This window comes from Leucoraja erinacea, chromosome 8, assembly GCF_028641065.1.
Source record: "Leucoraja erinacea ecotype New England chromosome 8, Leri_hhj_1, whole genome shotgun sequence".
Lineage (NCBI taxonomy): Eukaryota > Metazoa > Chordata > Chondrichthyes > Rajiformes > Rajidae > Leucoraja > Leucoraja erinaceus.
In genome coordinates this window covers 26,978,547-27,003,017 of record NC_073384.1, presented here as the reverse complement: position 1 = coordinate 27,003,017, position 24,471 = coordinate 26,978,547, and the positions used below count along the sequence as shown (strand labels likewise).

The 24,471-nt window shown below is 43.8% G+C and overlaps 1 protein-coding gene across 1 annotated transcript in view; it reads right to left on the bottom strand.

Moving 5' to 3' along the window:
* Nucleotides 1-6,808: 6,808 nt before the first annotated feature.
* The window catches only part of efcab2 (EF-hand calcium binding domain 2), a 77,019-nt gene continuing 59,356 nt past the window's right edge, over nt 6,809-24,471 (bottom strand). The window contains exon 7 of the mRNA XM_055639278.1: nt 6,809-8,643. Coding sequence (XP_055495253.1) covers nt 8,528-8,643 — 116 coding nt within the window. The 3' untranslated portion in view covers nt 6,809-8,527. The remainder of the gene's footprint in view (nt 8,644-24,471) is intronic.

The following is a 24,471-nucleotide window of genomic DNA, read 5'->3' as shown; positions in this document are numbered from 1 at the left end:
AACACTGGGGCAAGATAGGTTAGGAATCTGGCACAGTGTTGGATCAAGCCTAGAAACAGTCGTATTCTCTGGCTTCCTGCTCATGATGATGGCATGGATTCACTGGCTGCTGCCCATTTTCATCCACTAGTGGGTCTAAATAAAGCACCTCCTTCGGAATAAAGGCACATTTGCTTTTCTTAAGCTTGAATTTATGCCAGTACACTCCTCTAAACTGCTCCTTGCGTGTTTGGAGACAGCAGCAGTGAGATTATCAACCTGATTGCATTGATAATGTTAGGTCCCAAGAAGTATATTTTCCACAGCAGCTTGGAACAATTTTGGTTCCAGTTCCTGCCTGTACTTCAGGTTGGTGTTCCCTTACACTTGGTTGGTATTAATTGTCAAGCAATTTTGACTTTCCTCATCTACATTGAACTGAACAAGGTATTAGAAAAACCTACCTTGGGTAAAGCGTTTTACCCTGCGAACTTCACAGGACAATCTTGAGATATAGGTGGAAGATAAAGCTTGTCATCTACTGCATTGTAGACGAACTCCAGACACGCTATGTGATCCAAAATCATCTTTAATCAGCACTTAAACTTTAACAGCATGAAGGATGGTTAGATGTCAGAACATGCCAGCTGCTGCTCCAACTGAGGAGTGCCAGAAGCAAGTGTTAATATAAACGCTATAACGGGGTGGAATTATTGATGCTAACTATGTGTGATTGGTTAACATGCATAATCAATCTACATCATTCTCCCTAAAAACTAAATGTGAAAGGGCACCCATGCCATGGAGTTAAACATACTCGCCATATCTATCTGGAGGTCTACTGACACGGCCCAAGCGTGTCCGGACCAGACCCTCTCCTCCCACTCCTGAAAGATGATGCAGAGAACCTGGAGGCATGAATGGCGCGGGAGAGGCTTGTGGTGACCGAAAGGGAGAGCGTGCAGGAGGGGAGGCCCCGTGGTTAGTCATGACCGCGGGACGTGGAGGGGTGCAAGGCATGCGGGGACGTGTAGGAGACATGGCAGCGGGCGGCTGGAACTGGAGTGATGGAGCACCATACCGCTCCCTCACAGTCCACTAGGTAGGATCGTGGTTCGTCAGCCAGGTTAACAATGATGCCCAGACGGGAATGTCCAGTTGAGGTTTGCAATCGGACGACCTGGCCCGGCAGTGGAGGCCTAAGTGGTTTGTTATATCTGTCGTATGATCGTTTCTGGATGTCATGCTTCTCCTGGATACGTTTCTGGACAGTAGCAGGCTTCTGCACCCGAGGGACCAGGTGTTGTTGTGCGAACGGGACTGGGGGTCTTGTCGATCTGGACATAATTCGCTGGACTGGCGACCCCAGGGTTCCATCTCTGGCAATATTTCTGAGATTCAGGAGATCGAGATACACATCAGAGTTTGAAAAACGTGCTTTCTTTAACAGTTGCTTGGCTTTTCTGACGGCGCGCTCAGCGAGTCCATTACTCTGTGGATACTCGGGGCTGTTCGTGATGTGTTAGAGGCTATGTCATCCAAAATCATCTTTAATCAGCACTTAAGCTTTAACAGCATGAAGGATGGTTAGATGTCAGAACATGCCAACTGCTACTCGAACTGAGTAGTGCCAGAAGCAAGTGTTAATATAAATGTTATAGCAGGGTGGGGTTAATGATGCTAACTGTGTGTGATTGGTTAACATGCATAATCAATCTACATGCTTGATTAAATATCATTGTAGAACTGGTTTTATCCACCAAGGAGACTATGTTTATGATGATGATATCCTATTCATTTTCACAAGAGAGTCACAGCATACAGCATAGAAACATGTCCTTTAGCCCACCATGTCAATGATGACCATCAACCACCCACCTAATTTTACATTAATCAAAATTTGTAGAATCGAACAGCATGGAAACAGGCCATTCAGCCTATCACATCCGTGCTGACCAGTGGCCACTCATTCGCATTAATCCCATCTTCCAGCACGTGGCCCGTAGCCTTCAATGCCAAGGTGATTCATATCCTTGTCTGGTCTCCTATTAAATGCTGTCAGTGACTCTGCTTCCACTACTCTCTTTGGCAGTGCATCCCAAGTGCTCAGCACTCTCTGGCAGGAAAAGATTTCCCATAGATCCCCTCTAATTTATAGAAACGTACAAAATTCTTAAGGGGTTGGACAGGCTAGATGCAGGAAGATTGTTCCCGATGTTGGGGAAGTCCAGAACAAGGGGTCACAGTTTAAGGATAAGGGGGAAATCTTTTAGGACCGAGATGAGGAAAACATTTTTCACACATCTCTGAAATTCTCTGCCACAGAAGGTAGTTGAGGCCAGTTCATTGGCTATATTTAAGAGGGAGTTAGATGTGGCCCTTGTGGCTAAAGGTATCAGGGGGTATGGAGAGAAGGCAGGTACAGGATACTGAGTTGGATGATCAGCCATGATCATATTGAATGGCGGTGTAGGCTTGAAGGACCGAATGGCCTACTCTTGCACCTATCTTCTATGTTTCTAGGTTTCTAAATCTCTTTCCCCTTACCCTAAATCTATGTCCTCTGGAGTCATAGAGCCACGTAACACAGAAATAGGCTTTAATTTTATGCACCTCTAATTAGGGAGAAAGTTTCCTACAGTTTATACTGTTAATACCCCTCCTAATTCTGTTCCTTTTAACCTCCTCCACTCCAGGGAAAACAGACTGAGCATCTCCAGTCTCTCCTCACAACTAAAATACTCCCTTCCCTTGTGAATCTCATCTGCACCCACTCCACTGGACAGTTTAGTCTCCATTTTATTAATGGAAGTAAGACTCTGTACTACTAAATTGATATTTCAGGGCGAGAGAGTTATTCAGTGGTAATTAACCACGTAAGAATTCAATCATAACTATGCTACCTTTTTCTTCTTCAGTCATTTGAATGTAGGACGAATAGGCAAATACAGCAAATTAACAGAAAATGGCTGACCAAATGCAGGGAAGTGCAGGGAAGTGGACTAGTACATTTTATTACAATGATTGGCATGGACCAGGTGGCCTGAAGGGCCTATTTCTCTACTGCATAGCAGTATAACTCTAAGACTTTATTGCAGTGATCTTATGGCTGACGAGAACGCACTGAATGATGACCAGAGTATCTCTGGGAGCATATTTGAGTTTAACTGTACACATGAGCATGCCCATAGATTGCTGTCAGAATGTCTCCATACAGCAGTGAATGGAGAAAGCCTCATTGTTGTTCTCAATGCAAATTCCGAGGCAACACCATCACGAGAAAGGACGTGATATAAAAATACCTTCTAACAAATCCTGCGAATTTCTCTGGAAGAATAGGTGGAGCTCACCACTTGTCTCAAGCGTCCTGCAAGCAAATTGTACCTTTTGGATAAAATACTGCACACAGGACATATGAGCCATAAATTCTCACAGAGTGAATACTCCCCGTAGAAATGAAAGAAAAACTAATTGGAAGAGTAGGGATTTATCCCACAGGATATCTTTGCAGTAAAGCCATTACTTTTCAATTAGTCGAGAAAACAACATGTTAACAGCACTCAAACATTATTAGTCAATAGAGAGGCTTGTAACTGGAGCCTTCATCACCTAATAGCTCACTTTTTTGACACTGCCACTAAACAGGATTTATATTTTCATTTGAGGAACAGCTGCATCCATTGACATATGAAGCACGCAGCCCGTTTTGTCAACATGGTTTTGTCTCAACTAAACCCTGATCAAAAGTAATTTCCTTCCACAATCTGCTCTCACTTTTGTAACTGTGCTTTAACAAAGAAAAACAGGGAACCCTGGGAATTCTCAGCAGGGCAGGCAGCAATAACAGAGTGCTTCAGGTTGATGACATCCCATTTAAACTGGAATCTGTAAAGAGGGGCAGTGGCCTTCAGAGGAATTGCCAGCACTCATAGCCTGGGGGAAGGCCATTTAGCCCCTCGCGCCTGTGCAAGTATTTGGTAAAAAGTTCCTTGAAGAAGCATCATGTGCTGTGGATATACTATTCTTTGATTTCCAGAAACATTTGATAAGGTGCCACAGCACGGATAATTGAGGGAAATGAAAGCTCATAGAGTAGGAACGAAAATGCAGGTGGGAAATAAAGATTAGCTGGCTAACAGGAAGCTAAGAGTGGGCATAGAGGGATCTTTCTCCAGTTGCAAAATGTTACCAAATGGAGTTGGCACTCCAGTGGTGTGCCAGAGATTGGTGCTGAACTCATTGCCATTTGTACAAATATCTCAGATGAAAGTACCAAAGGAAAGTTAATGAAGATAGAAAGATTAGAACCAGTTGCCCAGAGGACATAAGGAGGTTGCATCAAGATATGAATGGGTTTTGTGAAAGGACAAAGAACTGTCAAATGGAACAAAATGTGGAAGAATATCAAATTATCCATGTTGGGAGGAAAATTAGAAAAGAAGCAGATTGCCTAAGTGGTGAGATTCAGCAAATAATGTGACACAGAGGGATCTGAGTATTCTGGTTATGACTTGTAAAGGTCAGTAAGGAGGTGCAGAATGACCAGGGAAGTTAACAAAATGTTATTGGTTATTGGCAGGTAAATCAAATATAAATATAGGAAATTATGTTTCAGTTTTGTAAAATATGGTAAGACCACATCTGAAGTATTGTGTACAGAGTTGATCTCCTTACTGTGGATGTCAAGTCATGTCATGGCAGGTTTCTTGTCATCTGCACAAGTACAGTGAGGTACAGATACAATGAAAACCTTGCTTCCTGTTGCATTGCAGGCACATAGTCTCAGATCGCACACAATAACATAAATTATACAGAAATTCCATATATAAATTAATATTACATGAAAATTCTGCGACAATGAAAAGAAAAATGCTGTGCAAAAAACAAGACATTATTGCATAATGCAACTTTTAAAAGTTTTTAGCAATACAGTGTGGAAACAGGCCTTTCAGGCCTCCGGGTCCGCACCGACCAGCGATCCCTGCATATTAGCATTATCCGACACAGTCTCGGGACAGTCTAGTGTGGGAGGAAATGGAAGATCTTGAAGAAACCCCATGTGGTCACGGGGAGAATCTACAAACTCCGTACAGACATGCATCAAGAAGGCCAAGCACTGCCATAAGCTCAGGATTGAGGAGCACTTCAACAACAACTCCGACCCCCGACACATGTGGCAAGGCATCCAGGCCATCACGGACTATAGACCCAACACCACCACCCCCACATCCAGCGACGCCTCCTTCCTTGAGGAGCTTAACCACTTCTATGGCCGCTTCGACAGGGACAATCCAGAGACAGCCATCAAGGCTGTGCTCCCTGCTGATCACCAACCCCTCACACTCACCCCCTATGACGTGTATGCGGCACTGAGTAGGACTAATGCACGTAAGACTGCTGACCCTGACGGCATCCCTGGGCGCTTCCTCAGGGCCTGTGCTGCGCAGCTGACAGACGTCTGGACTGACATCTTCAACCTGTCACTTGCCTAAGCAGTTGTTCCCACGTGCCTTAAAACTACCTCCATTGTGCCAGTGCCAAAACACTCCACTGCGGCAAGCCTCAACGACTTCCGTCCAGTTGCGCTTACCCCCATCATCACCAAGTGCTTCGAGAGGCTGGTCCTGGCACACCTCTAAGGCTGCCTACCCCCCACATTGGATCCCTATCAGTTTGCCTACCGCAAGAACAGGAGTACGGAGGATGACATCTCAACGGCACTTCACTACGCCCTCTCCCACCTCGACAACAGAGACACTTACATAAGAATGTTGTTCATCGATTACAGCTCAGCATTCAACACCATTATACCCTCTAAACTGATCACCAAACTCGGTAACCTGGGCATCGATCCCTCCCTCTGCAACTGGATACTGGACTTTCTAACCAACAGACCCCAGTCTGTTAGGTTAGACAAGCACACCTCTTCAACCCTCACCCTGAACACCGGCGTTCCACAGGGCTGTGTGCTGAGCCCCCTCCTCTACTCCCTCTTCACATACGACTGCACACCTGTACATGGTACTAACACCATCATCAAGTATGCAGATGATACAACGGTGATTGGTCTCATCAGCAACAACGATGAGTCGGCCTATAGGGAGGAGGTCCAGCACTTAGCAGCATGGTGCGCTGACAACAACCTGGCCCTTAACTCCAAGAAGACCAAGGAGCTCATTGTAGACTTCAGGAAGTCCAGGGGCGGCACGCACACCCCCATCCACATCAACGGGATGGAGGTGGAACGTGTTTCCAGCTTCAGGTTCCTGGGGGTCAACATCGATGGCCTTTCTTGGACTCACAATACCTCAACTCTGGTCAAGAAGGCTCACCAGCGTCTCTTCTTCCTGAGGAGACTGAAGAAGGTCCATCTGTCTCCTCAGATTCTGGTGAACGTCTACCGCTGCACCATCGAGAGCATCCTTACCAACTGTATCACAGTATGGTATGGCAACTGCTCTGTCTCAGACCGGAACGCATTGCAGAGGGTGGTGAAAATTGCCCAACACATCACCGGTTCCTCGCTCCCCTCCATTGAGTCTGTCCAAAGCAAGCGTTGTCTGCGGAGGGCGCTCAGCATCGCCAAAGACTGCTCTCACCGCAACCATGGACTGTTTACCCTCCTACTATCCGGGAGGTGCTACAGGTCTCTCCGTTGCCGAACCAGCAGGTCGAGGAACAGCTTCTTCCCTGCGGCTGTCACACTACTCAACAATGTACCTCGGTGACTGCCAATCAACCCCCCCCAGACACTCCTCCCACAGGAAAAACACTATGACTGTATGCATTTTAAGAGATTTATTTATTGAAATCATATTCTATGTCGCTCTTCCAGGGAGATGTTAACTGCATTTTGTTGTCTCTGTACTGTACACTGACAATGACAATTAAAGTTGAATCTGAATCTGAATCTGATCGGGATCCTTAGTCGGGATCGAACCCAGGTCTCCGGCGCTGTAAGGCAGCAACTCTAGCGCTGCGCCACCGTGCCTCTCCTGATTAGAAAACATGTCTACGGTTGTGCAAGTAGTGGTCCGTAGTGCTCCATTGCCAAGGTAGAGTTGAGGGTAACAATCAAATCAACATGATCTTATTGCATGTCAGAGCAGTTTCATGGGCTGCTTGCCTTATTTCTGCTGTTATCCACATATTCTCTTGCATTTATGTTTGCATTTAAATTTTTATGTCCGGAAAAGTTTTCTGATTTATCCCACTCTCTCATTCTTTTGCCAGGCCCTCACATTGTGTTTCCATCCAACTAATATCCAATTCTCTTTTGAAAGTTATGATTCAACCTGCTGAGTCCGAAGAAGGGTCACAGGATGTGATGGCGATGGAGAAGGTCCAGAGGAGGTTTATGAGAATGATCCTGGGGTTGAAAGTGTTAATGTATGAGCGTTTGATGTACTCACTGGAATCTGGAAGGATGAGGGCATGTCTTATTGAAACCTACCAATTAATGAAAGACCTAGATAAAGTGGTTGTGGAGAGGATGTTTCCAATAGTGGGAGAGTCTAGGATCAGAAGACACGGCCTCAGAATAAAAGGACGTGCGTTTAGAGCAGCGATGAGGAGGAATTTTATTAGCCAGTAGATGGCAAATCTGTGGAATTCATTGCCGATGAAATGCCGGTGGGTGACACACATCTCAATCCACCTAACCTTTAAGAGAGAGCTAGATAGGGCTCTTAAAGATAGAGGAGTCAGGGGATATGGGGAGAAGGCAGGAACGGGGTACTGATTGTGGATGATCAGCCATGATCACATTGAATGGCAATGCTGACTCGGGCGAAGTTTATGTCTCTTAATTCTTTGTTCTATTCCAGACCTGAAGTAAATGAGCATGTGCCGGCAATGGCAATGGGCATCAAGAATGGGCTGGTCACTACAGAATTAACTTCCCATTGCAATCAGTTGGAGAATCAAAACTATAACATAAAGAGGACACAAAGTGCTGGAGTCACTCAGCAGGTCAGGCAGCATCTCTGGAGAACATGGATAGGTGATGTTGTAGGTCAAGACTATTCTTCAGATATAAGACATTTCTGTAACACATGGAGTAATACTGAAACAACAGCTGAAAAGCAGGCTTCGAAAATCCTGGTCTTAGAGTCTGACTAGAGAGACTGTGCCCAATTATATGTGTTAGATATGGGTGGGGTGTATTTTCTGCTGAAATATTGGAGTTGTGGTAGATTGTGCCTTCCCAGGTCAGTTTGACATGGTGTCTGTGGACGTCAGCTGTGGACATGGAGTGGTCAAGGGCTTTGACTAGGGTGGAAGGTGATTTTCAGATGTTGTTTCCTCTATAAGTGGCAAGGCATGATGTCCCATAGAGGCATGGTCAGGAATGCAGCAGTGAGGTGTGGTGATTCCATAAATATAGAAGGCAAAATAGGTCAGATAAACTTTACTTTCTTTAAGGTTGAGTTATCCGACCAAATACATTTGTTTGAAATCTTGCTTTTTCAGGAGTAGATTTGTCATTGATTTGTGCTGAAAAATAGTTCCAAACAAAACTGCCAGTTGTTGTGAAGTCCAACTGTGTTCAATAGTCTTCCACTGTCATCAGTGCTGCAAAGTCTTTGTACAGGATAACATTTTTTTCTGGATCCACTGCAGCTGACAACATCTCTTCCATCTCCTCTTGTGTAAATGGCTCCCCTTTGAAATGAAGGAATAACACAATCATTTCCTTTCTCGTTCTAGCTGTGGAATTTTTGTTTAAAATTGTGACTTTCACAAGAGTTTCCTAAGTCAGCCAATCACCAGTATAAACCTCAAGGCTTATTGTATCAGTTCAAAAATTTAGATGTATGTGGTTGGCTGTACGGGAAACCTGCAGTTTCAGAAGCAGTTATACAATGCGGAAACAGGCTCTTCTGCCCAACTTACCCCTGCTAACCAAGATGCCTATCTAAACTAATCCCACTTGCTATTTCGCTCATATTCCTCTGAATCTTTTACCTCCAAGTACCTGTCCAAATGTTTATTAAACATTGTAATTGTATTGCTATTATACCCCCTTTGGCACTTGTTCCATTCCCACACCATCCCTTGTCCCTCGGATCCATGTTAAATCTATCCCCTTTCACCTTAAAACAGTGCCCTATAATTTTGCTGTAGTCAGAATACAAAAATAATGGCATACAGATACCCACTTAATCTGTGAAACCAAATATGAATTTGAAAGCCAGGCAAAGTCAAAATGGAGTTAAAACATAATTTTGTCTGCATAGTACTTGGACCTACAAATGTTGCATGATAAATACAAGATACAAGATAGATTTATTCATCACATGTGCCAGATGGCACAGTGAAATGAAATTCCCATACAGCCAGACAATAAAAAAAGGGACACAACACACTATAGGGTTTGACATAAAACATCCCCACACAGCAGAATCAAATTTTCCCACTGTGTGGGAAGGCACCAAAGTCAGTCTCTTCCTCCATTGTTCCCCGTGGTCAGGGCCTGATGTGACTGGTGTTTCAGTGGAAGAGAATTTTCGGGATGGTGATCACTATTCCATAAGTCTTAAGATTGTTTTGAATGGGGAGAAGTCTGCACCTAATTTAGAGTAAGGCAAATTACAACATTATTAATCAGGAGCTCAGGAGGATACATGGGGAGCAGTTGTTATTGGGAAAGTCCACATCTGACCGGTAGAAGTAATTTAAGCAAAATTGATCAAAATTCAGGACTAGCACATTCCAGTAAGGAGAAAGGTTAATGATGGCAAAATAAGGGAAACCTGGAGGTTGTAAATTTGGTGACAAAGGAAAACGACGAATTTGCAAGGTTTAAGAAGATGAAATCAAACAGGGCCTTTGTGGAATATAAAGCAAGGAGGAAGAAACTCAAACAGGCGATTAGAAGGGCCAAAGGGGCTTCCAAATGGCTTTGGCAACTCTGATTAAAGAAAATCCCAAGGCTTTATATATCTTCATTAAAAACAAGAGGGTAACTTGGGTGAAGGTAAAACTAACTTGGACCTCCCAAAAATAAAGGAAGGAATTTGTGATTGGATCAGCGGATGTAGGCGAGGTACTAAACAAGTATTTTGCATCTGTCTTCACCAAGGAAAAGGACACAGAGGACTGAGATCAAGAGGGAGGTGTTGGGGATCTTAAAGAGCATTATGGTGGATAGATCCCCATGCTTGATGGGATCTATCCCAGGTTATTGAGAGAGGCAAGAGAGGTGATTGTAAGAGGATTAAAAGATATCTGCATCTTCTCCAGCCACAAGTGAAGTCCTGGAAGACTGGAGAATAGCTAACGTTGTTCCTTTATTTAAGAAGTGAAGTAGAGAGAATCCAGGAAATAATACGGCGATGAGCCTCACATCAGTGGTAGGGAAGGTATTGGAGAGGCATCTTTGGGATGGAATTTACTCCCATTTGGAAGAGAATGGGTTAGAACATACAACAGTACAGCACAGGAATAGGCTCTTTGGCCTGCAATGTTTCTGCCGAACACAATGTTAATCTAAACTGATCTCATCTAACGTTGTTCATTTATTCCATATTCTTTATTTAGTGAGAATCCAGGGAACTGCAGATGAGCCTCACATCGTGGTTGGGACGGTACAAAAAAGCATCTTTGGGAGGAACTTCTTCCGTCTGGAAAGAAGGGTTAGAACATACCCGAAACGTTGCCTATTTCCTTCGCTCCATAGATGCTGCTGCAAAACATGAGTTTCTAAACTGATCTTTTTTGTGTAACCTTCCATATTCTTTACATTTCTGTGTGCCTACCTAAAAGCCTTTTAAATACCACTGACGTATCTGTCTCAACCACCATCCCTGGTAGCTTTTCACTGTACCTCGGTACACGTGACAATAAACTAAACTAAAAAAAACTCACCTCTCTCTATATAAAAAACATGCCCCGCACATCTCCATCAAACTTGTCTATGCTCTCATAATTTCATATACTGTACTTACATAGAAACATAGAAAATAGGTGCAGGAGGAGGCAGTTCAGCCCTTCGAGCCACCACCGCCATTCATTGTGATCATGGCTGATCGTCCCCTATCAATAACCTTCTCCCCATATCCCTTGACTCCACTAGCGTCTAGAGCTCTATCTACCTCTCTCTTAAATCCATCCAGCGATTTGGCCTCCACTGCACTCTGTGGCAGGGAATTCCATAATTTCACAACTCTCTGGGTGAAAAAGTTTTTTCTCACCTCAGCCTTAAATGACCTCCCCTTTATTCTATGACTGTGGCCCCTGGTTCTGGACTCACCCAACATTGGGAACATTTTTCCTGCATCTAGCTTGTCCAGTCCTTTTATATGTTTATATGTTTCTATAAGATCCCCCTCATCCTTCTAAACTCCAGTGAATACAAGCCTAGTCTTTTCAATCTTTCTTCATATGACAGTCCCGCCATCCCAGGGATCAATCTCGTGAACCTACGCTGCACTGCCTCAATCACAAGGATGTCCTTCCTCAAATTAGGAGACCAAAACTGTGCACAATACTCCAGATGTGGTCTCACCAGAGCCCTATACAACTGCAGAAGAACCTCTTTACTCCTATATTGAAATCCTCTTGTTATGAAGGCCAACATTCCATTAGCTTTCTTCTCTGCCAGCTGTACCTGTAAGCCAACTTTCAGTGACCGGTGTACAAGAACGCCCAGGTCTCGCTGCACCTCCCCCTTACCTAACCTAACCCCATTGAGATAATAATCTGCCCCCTTGTTTTTGCCACCAAAGTGGATAACCTCACATTTATCTATATTATACTGCATCTGCCACGCATCTGCCCACTCACTCAACCCGTCCAAGTCGCCCTGCATCCTCCTAACATCCTCTTCACAGTTCACACTGCCACCCAGCTTTGTGTTATGCGTAAACTTGCTAGTGTTGCTCCTAATTCCCTCTTCCAAATCATTAATATATATGGTAAACAGTTGCGGTCCCAACACTGAGCCTTGCGGCACTCCACTCGCCACTGCCTGCCATTCTGAAAAGGACCCGTTCACTCCTACTCTTTGCTTCCGGTCTGCCAACCAATTTTCTATCCATGTCAACACCCTAACCCCAATACCATGTGCTCTAATTTTAGTCACCAGTCTCCCGTGCAGGACCTTATCAAAGGCTTTCTGAAAGTCTAGATACACTACATCCACTAGCACCCCTTCATCCATTTTACTTGTCACATCCTGAAAAAATTCCAGAAGATTAGTCAAACATGATGTCGCTTTCATAAATCCATGTAGACTTGGACTAATCCTTTTACTGCTATCCAAATGCCCCATTATTACCTCTTTAATAATTGACTCCAGCATCTTTCCCACCACCAAAGTCAGGCTAACTGGTCTGTAATTCCCCGTTTTCTCTCTCACTCCTTTCTTGAAAAGTGGGATAACATTAGCTATCCTCCAATCCTCAGGAAATGATCCTGAATCTATTGAACATTGGAAAATGATCACCAATGTGTCCACTATTTCTAGAGCCACCTCCCTGAGGACCCTGGGATGCAGACCATCAGGCCCAGGGAATTTATCATCCTTCAGTCCCATTAGCCTACCCAATGCTATTTCTCGCCTAATGAAAATTTATTTCAGTTCCTCTACCCCCTTAGATCCTCTGTCCTCCAATACATCTGGGATATTGTTTGTGTCTTCCTTAGTGAAGACAGATCCAAAGTACCTATTCAACTCTCTGCCATTTCCTTGTTGCCCATAATAATTTCACCCGTGTCTGCCTTCAAGGGACCCACATTTGACTTTGCTACTCTTTTTCCCTTAACATATCTAAAGAAGCTTTTACTGTCTTTCTTTATATTCCTGGCCAGCTTCCTTTCGTACTTCATCTTTTCAGCCTGTATTGCCCGTTTTGTTTCCTTCTGTCGAGTCTTCCCTCAACCTCCAATGTTTCAGAGAAAACAATCAAATTTTATCCAACCTCTCTTTGTAGCTGAAACCCTCTAATCCAGGTAGCATTCTGCTAAATCCTTCCTGTAATGGAGCGACCAGAAATACTCCAAATGTGGCCAAACCAGTCTTCATGAGCTGCATCATGACTTCCTGACTCTTATACTAAATGCCCCTAGCAATGAAGGGCAGCATACTATATATATGCCATCTTTACCTCCCTATCTACTTGTGTTAATTAGGGACGGTCAAGCATGGCCTTGTAGGTGGCAGTTCGTGCCTTACTAACATGCATTTTAAGGATGTAATGATGGTGATCGATGAGGGTAGGGATGTGGATGGTATTCGCATGGAGTTTAGTAAGACATTTGATAAAGTCCGCCATATAAACTGATAAAGAGGATTAAGATGCACCAGATTTAAAGTGACTTGGTCGTATGGATTCATAATGGGGCTTACTGAAAAGCTGTCAAAGTGTGCAGCTGGGTATAGATCAGCTATACAAAAGGACAAAGAAATACAGATAGTGTTTAATCCCAGCAAGTGTGAGGTGCTGCACTTTAGAAGTTTAAATGTAAGTAAGTTTATTGGCCAAGTATTCACATACAAGGAATTTGCCTTGGTGCTCCGCCCACAAATAAACATAGAAACATAGAAAATAGGTGCAGGAGTAGGCCATTCGGCCCTTCGAGCCTGCACCGCCATTCAATATGATCATGGCTGATCATTCAACTCAGTATCCCGTACCTGCCTTCTCTCCATACCCCCTGATCCCTTCAGCCACAAGGGCCACATCTAACTCTCTCTTAAATATAGCCAATCAACTGGCCTCAACTACATTCTGTGGCAGAGAGTTCCAGAGATTCACCACTCTCTGTGTGAAAAATGATTTTCTCATCTCGGTCCTAAAAGATTTCCCCCTTATCCTTAAGCTGTGGCCCCTTGTCCTGGACTTCCCAACATCGGGAACAATCTTCCTGCATCTAGCCTGTCCAACCCCTTAAGAATTTTGTAGGTTTCTATAAGATCCCCCCTCAATCTCCTAAATTCTAGCGAGTACAAGCCGAGTCTATCCAGTCTTTCTTCATATGAAAGTCCTGACATCCCAGGAATCAGTCTGGTGAACCTTCTCTGCACTCCCTCTATGGCAATAATGTCCTTCCTCAGATTTGGAGACCAAAACTGTACGCAATACTCCAGGTGTGGTCTCACCAAGACCCTGTACAACTGCAGTAGAACCTCCCTGCTCCTATACTCAAATCCTTTTGCTATGAATGCTAACATATCATTCGCTTTCTTCACTGCCTGCTGCACCTGCATGCCTACTTTCAATGACTGGTGTACCATGACACCCAGGTCTCGTTGCATCTCCCCTTTTCCTAATCGGTCACCATTTAGATAATAGTCTGCTTTCCTGTTTTTGCCACAAAAGTGGATAACCTCACATTTATCCACATTATACTGCATTTACCATGCATTTTCCCACTCACCCAGCCTATCCAAGTCACCTTGCAGCCTCCTAGCATCCTCCTCACAGCTAACACTGCCCCCCAGCTTAGTGTCATCCGCAAACTTGGAGATGTTGCATTCAATTCCCTCGTCCGAATCATTAATATATATTGTAAATAGCTGGGGTCCCAGCATTGAGCCTTGCGGTACCCCACTAGTCACTGCCTGCCATTGTGAAAATGACCCTACTCCTACTCTTTGCTTCCTGTTTGCCAGCCAGTTCTCTATCCACATCAATACTGAACCCCCAATACCATGTGCTTTAAGTTTGTATACTAATCTCTTATGTGGGACCTTGTCGAAAGCCTTCTGAAAGTCCAGATATAACACATCCACTCTACTAGTTACATCCTCGAAAAATTCTATAAGATTTGTCAGACATGATTTACCTTTCGTAAATCCATGCTGACTTTGTCCAATGATTTCACCACTTTCCAAATGTGCTGCTATCCCATCTTTAATAACTGACTCTAACAGTTTCCCCACTACCGATGTTAGACTAACTGGTCTATAATTCCCTGTTTTCTCTCTCCCTCCTTTTTTAAAAAGTGGGGTTACATTAGCTACCCTCCAATCCTCAGGAACTACTCCAGAATCTAAAGAGTTTTGAAAAATTATCACTAATGCATCCACTATTTCTGGAGCTACTTCCTTAAGTACTCTGGGATGCAGCCTATCTGGTCCTGGGGATTTATCGGCCTTTAATCCATTCAATTTACCTAACACCACTTCCCGGCTAACCTGAATTTCACTCAGTTCCTCCATCTCCTTTGACCCGCGGCCCCCTGCTATTTCCGGCAGATTATTTATGTCTTCCTTAGTGAAGACGGAACCAAAGTAGTTATTCAATTGGTCTGCCATGTCCTTGTTCCCCATGATCAATTCACCTGTTTCTGACTGCAAGGGACCTACATTTGTTTTAACTAATCTCTTTCTCTTCACATATCACTACCTTCCCTGATTTATTCTTTTGCCAAACTGGGATGAACAATTGTTGTAGTTCATCCATGCAGTCTTTAAATGCCTTCCATTGCATATCCATTGTCAACCCTTTAAGAATTAATTGCCAGTCAATCTTTGCCAATTCACGTCTCATACCCTCAAAGTTACCTTTCTTTAAGTTCAGAACCATTGTTTCTGAATTAACAATGTCACTCTCCATCCTAATGAAGAAGTCAACCATACTATGGTCACTCTTGCCCAAGGGGCCACGCACAACAAGACTGCTAACTAACCCTTCCTCATTACTCAATACCCAGTCTAGAATAGCCTGCTCTCTCGTTGGTTCCTCTACATGTTGGTTTAGAAAACTATCCCGCATACATTCCTAGAAATCGTCTTCCTCAGCACCCCTGCCAATTTGATTCACCCAATCTATATGTAGATTGAAGTCACACATTGTAACTGTTTTACCTTTGTTGCACGCATTTCTAATTTCCTGTTTGATGCCATCCCCAACTTCACTGCTACTGTTAGGTGGCCTGTACACAACACCCACTAGCATTTTCTGCCCCTTAGTGTTTCGCAGCTCTATCCATATCGATTCCACATCCTCCAAGCTAATGTCCTTCCTTTCCATTGCGTTAATCTCCTCTCTAGCCAGCAACCAAGTAACAACATGACGTACAGTGACAGTTACGAATGACTCAGAAAGCACTAAACATTAATAATAATAATAATAAACCATTAATGATAAAACACCATTGATCAAGCATGTGAAACAACAAAATACCAGATCAAAAGAAGGCTACAGATTTTTGGCTGTTGAGTAGAGCAACTACTCGTGGATAAAAACTGTTTTTATGTCTGGCTGTGGCAGCTTTGACAGTCCGGAGTCGTCTTCCAGAGCGAAGTGATCCAAAGAGTTTGTGGCCAGGGTGAGAAGGGTCAGAGGTGATCTTGCCCGCTCGCTTCCTGGGCCTTGCAGTGTACAGTTCATCAATGGAGGGAAGGTATAGCCAATAACCTTCTCTGCTGATCAGACGATTCGCTGCAGCCTCCAGGTGTCTTGCTTGGTGGCTGAGCCAAACCAGACCATGATGGAGAAGGTGAGGACAGACTCTACAATGGCCATATAGAATTGGACCATCATTGCCTGTGGCAGATTGTGCTTCCTCAGCTGCCGCAGGAAGTACATCCTCTGTTGTGCCTTTTTGACTGTGGAGTCGATGGTAGTCCCCCACTTAAGGTCCTTGGGGATGATGGTTCCCAGCAACTTAAAAGACTCCACAGATGTGACTGTGGTGTTGTTGATGGTGAGTGGGGTGAGGGGAAGGGGAGCTCTCCTAAAGTCTACAATCAATTCCACTGTCCTAAGAGCATTGAGCTCTAGGTTGTTGCAATGGCACCAGGACACCAGCTGTGACACTTCCTGTCTGTAGGCAGTAAGGGGAAAATATACAACTAATGGGACCTTTAACGCACTGATGTAAGTGGTAGAGATAGAGTGGTAAAGAGTGGTCAACAGCCAAAAATTTGTAGCCTCCCTTTGATCTGGTATTTTGTTGGTTCACATGCTTGATCAATGGTGTATTATCATTAATGTCTTATTATTACTAATGTTTAGTGTTTTCTGAGTCATTCGTAACTGTCACTGTATGTCATGTTGTTACTTGTGGGCGGAGCAACAAGGAGCAAATTCCTTGTATGTGAATACTTGGCCAATAAACGTACTTACTTAGTTACTTACTTACTTAAAGAAGGCATATGGTATGTTTGTCTTCATTTTTTGAGGCATTGAGTATAAGATCAGGAAGTCATGATGCAACTTCATAGGGCTTTGGTCAGGCCGCATTGTGTGCAGTTCTAGTCACCCCACAATACAGCAAGGATGTGGAAGCTTTGGCTAGGATGCACAAGAGGGTTACCAGAATTATGTCCGGATTAGAAAGTATAAGCTACGAGGAGAAGGGTCTCGACCAGAAATGTCGCCTTCACTCCATAGATGCTGCCTCACCCGCGGAGTTGCTCCATCTTTTTTGTCTAGCTACAAGGAGAGGTTTGGACAGACCTGGATTGTTTTCTCAGGAATGTTGGAAGTTGAGGGGAGATCTGATATAAGTATATACCTTCATCCTAGATTTCCCACAAAATAAAATTTATGTACACATCTGCCTTGGCAAGACCCCTCAGGGATCATAGTGGTTTCAATCCAACCACTTCACAATCTTTTAAGCACCAGAAACAGGCTACAACCTTTCCTCATTCGATAATCCACTAATTCCAGGTATTGGTCTTGCAAACCTTCTCTGAACTGTTGTCAATGCATTTACATTCTTCCTTCAATTAGGAAACCAACACTGTGCACTGTACTGCATGGAGTCTCATAAATGCCCTATGTAATTGAAGTATAATCTTCCACTTTTTTATATTAAATTCTCCTCTCAAAAAAAAACATATTGTTAGCTTTACCTTCTGTTATATTCCGCATGTCAGAATGAATACCAATTTACACGCTGATTGCCTGGATCACGAGAGAGAGATTTATTACCCAACATTCCCTGCTTATATTGAGCACCAACTCATTAACATATACATGAATATGTATGAATACATTATCCTGCTCTCCTTTTTTAAAGTATTAAATCTAAGTACTCAGTTACAATTTTGTTGTTGTGATATTTGATTTAAACCAGTATTTATGAAATCTTAAATGATAAACATAATATATTTATTTTACATATATACACATTTTTGTTTTACTTGTGCAGTGAGTTATTTAACTTACTAACCTAACCTGACTACTGGTTTACGGATCCTGTCTGATTGTCTAACAGTATCAGGTGTAACAGGTTTAGGTGTTGACTCAACTGTTGGCTCGTTTGGCTCTGTTTTAGTACCCTGACTTTGACCAGAGGAATCTGTTTCTTTGTCTGTACTAACTAAACTTTGTGTTTCAATCACAGTGGTCTCTTCCAACTCACTTTCAGATAAAAACTCAGAGATTAGGTCTTCATGCTCAGTTTTTGGTTCATCTTTGGCTGAAATCATTTGATCAACATGAACACTTTTGATCCTATCTCCAACTTCAACTAAGTGTCTTTTTGTTCCACACACTTCCACTATTTTCCCAAAATCCCAGCAGACCTTTCCACCACAGTGTTGGAGGCTGGATGGTATGGGGGAACAAGTGTGTGTTTTACATCATTCCGCTGCATGAACTCTTTGAACCGTTCTGAACGAAACTGAGGCCCGTTATCAGAAACAAGTTCTTCCGTTAAACCATGACATGCAAAAATTGATCTCAATCATCTATACTCAGTAGTAGTGCTTGACCCCATATGCTTAACCTCAATCCATTTGGAATGACTATCTACTAGTACCAGAAAGTGATCATTACCCTGTTCACAAAGATATATATGAACTCTCTGAAAAGGCCTACTTGGCCATGACCAGGGTTGAAGTGGTGTTTTTGGTGGTTTACTCCAGCAATTTTGGCAGACGCTACATTTGCTCACCAGTGACTCGATATCACTGTCAATACCAAGCCAATACACAAAACTTCTGGCAATTGACTTCATGCTTACCATGCTAGGATGTTCAGCATGAAGTCCATTCATCATTTTGTTTCTCAAAGACTCTGGTATAACCAATCTGTAACCCCACTTAATGCATCCCTGCTCACATGATAATTCATGGCGTCGATTATGGAAAAGCTTCAGCACTGAGGTCAGAACTGAGTTCAATCCACTATCGATTTCAGTCCAACCGTTCAATGTCTGTTCATCACTTCGGCACAGTGTCTATCCCTGTTTCTGCTGCAATTTCTGTTGCAGTCACTACAACTGCAGTGTGTAGATTGAGTTCTCACTTCCCATGTCAGAGTTCACATGGGGCAACTGGGACAACGCATCTGCAACTGTGTTGCACTTGGAGCTTCTGTACTAAACCTTGTAGTCATACTGGGACAGCAAAATTGCCCAGCGCTGCATCCTTGATGCCGCCATGGAAGGTATAGCTGACTTGGGACCAAGTATCACTAGAAGTGGCTTATGATCAGTCACTAGGGTGAATGGTCTGCCGAGAAGAAACTGATGGAATGTCTTGATTCCGAACACAATGTTGAGTGCTTCCTTTTTGTTCACTCGGTGATAGGATGCAGGGTGCGAAGGCAATAGGCTTTTCCTGTCACCACATAGTCGAACAGTTTTGTCGGCCTTGTGTACGGCCACAATTGGCGTTGCCCAATTACTCTGGTCTGTCTTGACAAGTACTCCATTCCGCTCTAACCTGTCGAGTTCTTCCTCCACTTGTTGCTTTAGTGCATATGGTACAGGTCTTGGTCGACAATACACAGGTCTCACATCTCGCTTAAGTAGAAGGTGTGCAGAGTACCATGTTATTCCCATGTAACTGTCAGCAAATATGTTTGCATGTTTGCTTATGATGTTTTCAAGACGCGATTTGGACAAATCGACGCTGAAAATGTTATTCCAGTCTAACTCTATTCTACTTAGCCAATCGTTTCCAAGGAGGGTCGGTTTATTTCGGTAGCTGGCCACTATGATGGGCAGTGTTACTGACTGGCCATTATGCTGAACTTTACAGTTCATTTGTCCACATGACTCCAAAACTTCGCCCGAGTAGGTTCTCAGCTTGACCTTACTCTCAAACAATGGTATCTGTGGGAATTTTGTTTCATACAGGTCTTTGCTCATGACCGAACAATCTGCTGCCATGTCAATACACCTATCGATTAACTGTTCATTTATCAATAGTTTTGTTCGAAAGTCCTTGCCTTGGCTGGTTGTAGGCTTATCGATGTTGGTTGCATAAATGGTGTACAACCCAAGTTAATTTCCACCTGGGTTCAGCTCCAAGTTGTGAACTCCTCTCTATTGTTGTCGCTTGATTCCCACAGATTGTTGGTTTCCTGGTTTAAGCTTGACCCGACATGCTGAGGTGATATGGCCTTTCTTCTGGCAGTTATAGCACTTGGCCATTTTGAACTGACAAAATTGGGATGAGTGATTACCGTTGCAACGATAACAACTGGCTGAACTCGGCTCCCCGCCATACTTTGGTTTTGGTTTAGCGCCTCTTGGTTTGGGCATAGGCACTGCCTTGTGACTGTAAACGGCCAGCAGTCTTTGATGCCATCTCCATTGTGGTAACAATCTTGAATGCTTTCTCAAATGTACGATCTGGAGTGTTCATGAGTTTGCACTGAATTTGTTCATCCACTAGACCACAAACAAATCTGTTGCGCAGTGCGCATCCAAGAAAGGGTCCAAAGTTACAGTGCAAAGTTAAATTTCAAGGCAACAATATAGGGGACCAGAGCCTTTGGGTTGAAATGCTCCTCCAACTTCTTCATAATGTCATTGAATTGCAGGTCTTCTATTTCCTATCGAAAAGACAGACAGGTGGGCAGAGGGGGTGGGGTTGCCCTGTTGGTGAGGAATGAAATTCAGTCCCTTACAAGGGGTGACATTGAAACAGGAGATGTGGAGTCAGTATGGATATAACTAAGGAATTGTAAGGGTAAAAATACCCTAATGGGACTAATCTACAGGCCCCCAAACAGTAGCCTGCACATAGGGCGCAAGTTGAATCAGGAGTTAAAATTTGCATGTAGCAAAAGTAATGCTGTGGTTGTTAGGGGAGATTTCAACATGCAGGTAGACTGGTAAAATCAGGTTGGTACTGGACCCCAAGAAAGGGACTTTATAGAGTGCCATCGTGATGGATTCTTTGAACAGCTTGTATTGGAGCCTACCAGGGAGAAGGCAATTCTGGATTTAGAGTTATGTAATGAACCGGATTTGATAAAGGACCTCGAGGTTACTGAGCCATCAGGAGGCAGTGACCATAACATGGTCATGTTTCATCTACAATTGGAGAGGGAGAAGAGTAGATCGGAGGTGTCAGTGTTGCAGTTGAATAAAGGGGACTATGGGGCCATGAGGGAGCAGCTGGCTAAAATTGACTGGAAAGATACACTAGCAGGGATGCCAGTGGAACAAAAATGGCAGGTGTTTCTAGGAATAATACAGAAGGTGCAGGATCAGTTCATTCCTAGGAGAAAGAAAGATTCCAAGGGGAGAAAGGGACGACCATGGCTGACAAGGGATGTCAGTGACAGTATAAAAATTAAAGCGAAGAAGAACATAGCAAAGATGAGCGGGAAGCAAGAGGATTGGGTAATGTTTAAAGAACAACAGAAGAGAATCAAAAAGACAATACGGGGAGAAAAGATGAGGTACGAAGGTAAGCTAGCCAAGAATATAAAGCAGGATAGTAAAAGCTTCTTTAGGTATGTGAAGAGAAAAAAAATAGTTAAGACCAAAGTTGGACCCTTGAAGACCGAAAAAGGTGAATTTATTATGGGGAACAAAGAAATGGCAGATGAGTTGAACAGGTACTTTGGATCTGTCTTCACTAAGGAGGACACAAACAATCTTCCTGATATAGTAGTGGCCAGAGGATCTGGGGTGACAGAGGAACTGAAGGAAATCCACATTAGGCAGGAAATGGTGTTAGATAGACTGATGGGACTGAAGGCTGATAAATCCCCAGGACCCGATGGTCTGCATCCCAGAGTACTTAAGGAAGTGGCTCTAGAAATCGTGGATGCATTGGTGATAATTTTCCAATGTTCTATAGACTCAGGATCAGTTCCTGTGGATTGGAGGATAGCTAATGTTATCCCACTTTTTAAGAAAGGCGGGAGAGAGAAAACGGGGAATTATAGACCAGTTAGCCTGACATCGGTGGTGGGGAAGATGCTGGAGTCAATTATAAAAGATGAGATAGCCGCATATTTGGATAGCAGTAACAGGATCGGTCCGAGTCAGCATGGATTTACGAAGGGGAAATCATGCTTGACTAATCTGGAATTTTTTGAAGATGTAACTAGGAAAATGGACAAGGGAGAGCCATTGGATGTAGTGTACCTGGACTTTCAGAAAGCATTTGATAAGGTCCCACATAGGAGATTAGTGGGCAAAATTAGGGCACATGGTATTGGGGGTAGAGTGCTGACATGGATAGAGAAGTGGTTGGCAGACAGGAAACAAAGAGTAGGGATTAACGGGTCCCTTTCAGAATGGCTGGCAGAGACCTGTGGGGTACCGCAAGGCTCGGTGCTGGGACCGCAGCTATTTATAATAAACATCAATGATTTGGATGAAGGGATTCAAAGTAACATTAGCAAATTTGCAGATGACACAAAGCTGGGTGGCAGTGTGAACTGTGGGGAGGAAGCTATGAGAATGCAGGGTGACTTGGACAGGTTGGGGGAGTGGGCAGATGCATGTTAGATGAAGTTTAATGCGGATAAATGTGAGGTTATCCATTTTGGTAGCAAAAACAGGAAGGCAGCTTACTATCGAAATGGCATCGTTGGGAAAAGGGGAAGTACAATGGGATCTGGGGGTCCTTGTACGTCAGTCTATGAAAGTAAGCATGCAGGCACAGCAGGCAGTGAAGAAAGTGAATGGCATGTTGGCCTTTATAACCAGAGGAATCGAATATAGGAGCAAAGGCAAGGCAAGGCAAGTTTATTTTATAACACCTTTCAACAACAAGGTAATTCAAAGTGCTTTACATAAAACATTATAAGCATTGGAAAGAAACACATATGAAATGACATTTAGATGTAAAACGTTTATTAGATTATTCAGATAAAATAATTACAAAATTAAAAGCATTTAAAATATTTAAAACAGAATAAAACCAGGAATAGAAGTTACAGTACAATATAGGTAATTAATAATTTGTATTGACTACTGAAAGGCAGCGGCAAACAGAAAAGTCTTCAGTCTAGATTTAAAAGAGCCGAGAGTTGCAGCAGACCTGCAGTTTTCTGGGAGTTTGTTCCAGATATGTGGTGCATAAAAACTAAATGCTGCCTCTCCATGTTTAGTTCTGACTCTGGGGACACAGAGCAGACCTGTCGCAGACGATCTGAGAGGTCTGGGTGGTTCGTAGCTAAGCAGAAGATCAGAAATGTATTTTGGCCCTAAACCATTCAGTGCTTTGCAAACCAACAATAGTATTTTGAAATCAATTCTTTGAAAGACAGGAAGCCAGTGTAAAGACCTCAGAACTGGAGTAATGTGATCTACTTTTTTGGTCTTAGTGAGGACTCGAGCATCAGCGTTCTGCAGCTGTCTGATCGACTTTTTAGGGAGACCTGTAAAGGCACTGTTACAGTAGTCGAACCTGCTGAAGATAAATGCATGGACAAGTTTTTCCAAATCCTGCTGAGACATAAGTCCTTTAATCCTTGATATATTCTTTAGGTGATAGTAGGCTGACTTTATGACTGTTTTTATGTGGCTGTTGAAGTTCAGGTCTGAGTCCATGGCTACTACAGGTGCACAACCTTTTATCCGACGATCCAAATAACGAAAACCTCCGAATAGCGACATTTTTTCAGTCCTTGAATAAAGGTCCTTGAAAACGTTCACCGAGGGCAGCCCGCAGAGGTGACAGCGGAACCTCCGGTCGGTCCTCGAAGAAAGGGGAACTAAATCCCCATTCATAAAAGAGAAGGTGAGGGTATATTGCGCGGGAGGGTTAATAATTGACAATATGCTGCTGCCTGCCCGCTGAGTTATAAAGTTCCCACGGTAGACTCACGATACACAGTGTATCGTGAGTCTTGCGTGGGAACTTTTTTAACTCAGTGTGCAGGCAGCAGTAGATTGTCGCTCCCTTCAGTTTCACCCCACCTACACCCACCCCTCTGCTTCCCGGCCATGTGTGTGACCCCTTCCCTCCCCTCTCCAGCTCCCCGCGCATTGCACCGGCGCGGGGGCTTTGCACTGTCTTCACGCCGGAGCCAGTGCCAGTCACCGGAGACGTCAGGACCAACGGGACACCGACCCCCAGGCCCACTGCAAGCACGGAGATCCCAGAGACCCACAGCCAGCAGCAGCCCAGCCACGTTCCAATTCCAGAGGAACACTCTCTCCGCTGTCCCCGCAGGGGCAGAAGGTGATGGCTCGGGCTGTGACGTCTCCGGCCACCCCCCTGTATAGGAGCTGAGACTGGGAACTGTGGGGTTGTTTGCAGTTGCAGAGGGAGGGGGCAAGGGTGGTAAAGTTCCCAGTCTCAGCTCCATTCCAGGGGGGTGACCGGAGACG